This window comes from Triticum urartu, chromosome 3A (genome assembly GCF_056163025.1).
Source record: "Triticum urartu cultivar PI428250 chromosome 3A, HENAU_Tu73, whole genome shotgun sequence".
Taxonomy (NCBI): Eukaryota; Viridiplantae; Streptophyta; class Magnoliopsida; order Poales; family Poaceae; genus Triticum; species Triticum urartu.
The window spans coordinates 16,002,613-16,007,457 of NC_141875.1; the positions used below are offsets into that span (position 1 = coordinate 16,002,613).

General features: G+C 55.3%; 1 protein-coding gene across 1 annotated transcript; it reads right to left on the bottom strand.

The window, feature by feature from the left end:
• Window positions 1-316: 316 nt before the first annotated feature.
• On the bottom strand, window positions 317-829 carry LOC147977858 (disease resistance protein RGA5-like). Its single transcript, XM_087514568.1, has one exon. It carries the CDS (start codon window positions 827-829, stop codon window positions 317-319), a length of 513 nt encoding a protein of 170 aa, XP_087370694.1.
• Between the last annotated feature and the right edge of the window lie 4,016 nt (window positions 830-4,845).

Sequence of the window (4,845 nt, forward strand, 5' to 3'; positions counted from 1 at the left end):
GGCGACGGCGGCGCTTGTGCGTCGTTCCCTTGTTGGAGGCGTCGCTTTTGGAGAACCCTTCTCGGAGTCTTTATGATGTCAAGAGATGACTGGGGCCGATGGTCACCGTTGTACATCGTCAATCGTTGTTTCATTGCTTCGGGTTTTTTTTTCTTTTCTTCCTCCGCCTAGGCATAGCTTTGGTCTTTGCATGACTTTGCCTTTGCCGGCGTGATCATTTTTGTGTGTGTGTGTTTTGTGCTGGCTGTGTGCATCTTAATTATGCAGAGGCCGGGTGTACTCATCATGATTGTCTCCCTCGATGCTACTATATGAGTCAATAAAAAACACCCTTTTTCGAAAAATCTACGAGGAATTCTCCGAGTTCACTGATCAGTTCCTCCTCAGCCCATATTTCCATGTTGGTTCCATCTCGTGCTACATAGCCAACTTGAGAGAGCATTCTTCTCAAAATCATTCTTATGCTTGGTTTCTGGGACGCGGAAACAAAAGCTTGACACTGGTACTGCCACTTCAGCCTGTGGTAAATCTGGTTCGCAAGTGTAGTCTTACCAAGCCCTCCAAATCCCACTACAGAGAGGACTTTCATCTGTTGTGTAGAAACACCCTTTTCACCCCTCATCAGTTGAATTAACTCATCCCTTGGCCCGTCGATACCCACGAAGCCCGCTGTATCCGCATAGAGTACCAGCAGGCGAATGTCTATGGTTGTCTTGTTTGGCTTGGAGACAGCATCATCAATCTTGTACCTCGTGTGTCGCCCGCTCACCTCCAAGATACGCCTCTTGAGGCCTCGGAACTCCTTGGCGACCTTATGCTGAGTATTCATTGCCATCAACAAGTTCATGCTCCTATAGATAAACCCTTAAATCCATGCAGCTCGCAGTTGGACTGAGATTCAACAAGGAGCACAAACTCGTCAACGCTGTCCTCGATGTCGTAGGAAAAATCGCGCACGTCGTTCGCCCAGCATTTGGCTTGCTTGTCGAGCACCTCCTCCGCTTCCGACATCCTCTCCAAGAATGCACGCATAGTCTTGAGCTCGGCTATAAGGAACATGATATCGCCTCTGGCTTCTTTCAGCAGCTTGTATTGTCCAGTGAGCAAATCGCCAAGCTTCACGAGCACGGCGCCTATGGGCTATGGCGCCATGCGACACGCTCACCACTGCTGCCTCCATGCAACCGGCAGCACAACCGGGACTGATTTTCCTTTTCTGGTTGTAGCGCTTACTCAAGACGTGCATCCGTTGATTGCATCCGCCATGTTGAAGTCACTCAAATCAGCCCCTTGATCTAACGGAAATACTACAAATCTTACGTCAAATTTTTAGGCACGGCAAACCAAACATTTTTCATGGCAATTTATGTTGGCAGCTATCTTTAACTAGAGTAAATTGCAAAAAAAAAACTACTACATTTTTATGGTTAGGTTTGCAGAAAACCACATAGTCCCTAAGTCGTTGTAAAATTCACCGTGTTTCTAGTAACATTTTGCAGAAAGCACTCGTCGAATATGAAGAGAAGGAAGAAGTTGCCCTAGCAGTAGGCGGCCAGCATGGCGACGCCTGTGATCGGAGATGAAGAGGAGCATGGGCTGGCCGTGGAGATCGGCAACGAGTTGCCCCCTCTCAGTGCAAGCACACACGACATGTTTGACATAATGTGTATGAGGTCATCTCCAACGGCAATCCACAAATTTCATTCCGCATCCATCCAAGGCTAGCCACATACATTTTGACAAAACTAGAACAACCGGATGAAATTTGTTCAAACACGCCCGGATTTCATATAAACAAGACGGGTTTAATTACATTTACATCAACTAAACAAACCTCGTCCAACTAGGTATAATTACCTAATTTAAATGGTCGCCGATGCCCGTTCCCATGTCCGGCCATGAACCAAGATAACTGAATCTTCGTCTTTTTCAGCTCTGCCTCCATAACCTCTTCCCCCGGAGCCACGGGAAACGAAGCTGTCCGCCTCTCCGTTTCCGCCAAGAAGCTAATCGGCCGACAATGTTCAGCCCACCAAGCTTGCCGTCAATGGGAGGGGATGACCGGTGGCCTTCCTGGGACCCGAGCGGCGACGACCCACCATGCACTACTCTTCCTCGCTGCCGCTGGTTCCCTGTGCCAACTTTGTGGTCGTGGCGGCGGGGCATGGCCTCGGCGATGTCCTCCTCATCGACGGTCACGCCAAACACTGCCTCCTTGTCGCACTCGTTGCTAGCGGCTGCCACCTCCGCCACCCGCTGGCGGTACTGATAGCGGACGCGGCGGATCTCACGGGTGGTGTGGTACGACTCTAGTGGCGCCTCCTGCTCCGCCATGTCCGCGTATGGCGCGACCACCCTATCGACGGCGAACTGCTCCTTCGCCTGTAGATGCTCCTGAAGGAGGTGGTAGTTGTAGGCGGCATTGGCCTGCGCCTCCTAGAACTGCTCGTCCCGCACCACGTCCATATAATGGGCACGGGCATCGCCAATGGTCATGGTGCAATGCACCGGCGAGGATGGCGAAGAGGAGGAGGGTGGCACGGACGAGGATGCTAGCGTTGGCTCGTCGTGTTAGGCTGCGTCCTCCATTGGGACGTCGTCGTCCTCCCTCTGTGTACTGGCCTGCCAGCTGGAAGCAATGGAGGTCATCTCCTTCTTTTCGTCCGGCGTCAGCCCGTCCGAGAGAGCTTTGGCTGGGGAGGGATCCATGGTGGGAGTGGTGTGGAGAGGGATCAGAGGCGGATGACTGCGGCTATGGACGGGCAGCGGTTTATATAGTAATGACGGGTGGCAGAGGGGCGGACAAGTGGCGTCGAAGGAGACACCTCGGCAACCGCGTGCCATCAATGTGGACGGTAGATGGATGGACGGGCGACCGTCGTATCGTTTCAACATGGAGCGGTCGCTTGCACTGAGAAGCGACACGGGCGGCGCGCTACTTCAATGCCGCATGAATGCGGGCACTGACGCTCTAGATCGACGCTGACCGTTTCGGGCGGAAAGCTAGCGCAGGCGAGGGACGAGGGGTTTGGGTGGGCCAGGGCGGTCAAAAGCGGACGTAATAGCGGTCCGGACGCCCGTAAAGCTCCCTCACTTTTATCTTTGATTTGCGGGAGAAATCGCGTTCGGACCGCTCCGTGGACCGGTACAGAACCGCGTTGGATGACTTCCTTGGTCCGGACAGCGCGATCTGTGAAAGGTTTGAGGGTGAGATGCCCTGAGAGAGGGAGAGAGAGAAGGAAGAAGAATAGTCAACATGTACACAGTTGTTTTTTGCCAAGCTATTGGACCCACCTGCTGGAAACGCGGTCAAACAGGTCAAATCCCTCTGCCAGTAGTTTTTCTGCAAAAAGTTTGCTAGAACACGGTGAATTTTGCCATGAATTAGCGTGATTTTCTGTAAACCTGGCAGTAAATGGGGTAGTTTATTTGCGATTAACTCTGTTTGACTAAGAAAAGGAAGTGGACTCGGACCTTAACCATGAAGCGATGCTAGCGACTAGCCAAAATCACTCGGATCCAACCATCGGATGCAAACTGCGGTGTCGCCGCTCGCCAGATGGAGCTCGTCGGAGCCGCCGGGAGCGGCCTCGTCGTCACCGCAGTCAAAGATATTCGACCCGACCACCAGAGGTCCCATGTGCTGAAGGCACGGCCAGCTCATATATTAGTTTACAGAGGGAGTATTTGCTTGTTTTCAAATTTTGTTACTTGGATACGGTGTCATATTTTTTGTTAGTTAGTGTTTAAAGATAAAAGTTTTAAGAGTTTTCAACCAAAAATTAAGTTTATAAAAAGGAGTATTCCAATAATGTGTTTGGCTGAAAGTCACGATCAATTTGAGTGTATGATGTGGGAAGCTTAGGGCATCTCCAGCCGCGCCCTCAGGAAGGTCTTCCCAGGCGTTTTTCTTGCGCCGGCGCCGAAAAACCGGCCCAGTCGCGCCCCAGGAGCCCGATTTTCGCCGGCCTGAGCCGAAAACAGCGCCGGCGGACCCAGGCCGAACCCGGCGCGCTGGGGGGCACCCGGGGGCGCCAGGCGAACTTTTTTGGTGCGAAAAACCCGCGGGCCCGCCGCGTCAGCGACACGGCTCTCTTCTCGCCCCTTCGTCGTCCTCATCGTCTCGTTTCCCGCGGCGAATCAATGCCAAAGCTGCCGCGCTGCCGCGCCGGTCAGCTTGCGCCATTGATGCCTCACGGGGGGCGCAGTGAAGGCCGGACGACGCGCGTCCCTCGCCCTCCCTCGCCCGCCACGCGTACACACGGCGGCCACGCGTACGGGCGGCGTCTCGGCCTATATAAGACGCGCACCAGCGTGCTCGGTGATCACACTCTCTCGCCGTCGTCCCTCCCTCTCCTCTCTCTCGTCGTCGTCGTTCCTCCCTCTCTTCTCTCTCGCCGTCTCCACCCATGGCCGAGCGCTTCCCTGGTGACGGCGCGGCGGCGAACGGCTTCGGCCGCCGCCATCTCCACGAAGACGAGGCTCGCCTCCTTTACGAGGCCGGGTACCCGGTCCCGCCGGACATGCGGGTGCCCGACGCGTGGAGGATCAGTGCCGGCGGCATGCCGGTGCCACCAACACCCACCGGGGCGGCGCGGCGTGCGGAGATCACATGCATCCGCGCGTCCCTGCCGCGGGCAGTGAGGGAGGGGTCACGGTACGTCCCTGATAGCCCGCTCTGGGAGCCGTACTTCCGCCGCCGTCACGCGGAGCAGCTCGAGGCCACCAACGGCGTCGTGCCCTCCGGCAGGCTCAACTCCAATGGCCGGCGCCGGTGGTGGGGCGTGCCCGGGCGCACGTTGGAGGCCGTCCTCGAGTACATCGAGGGCGGCAACACGCCGCGCC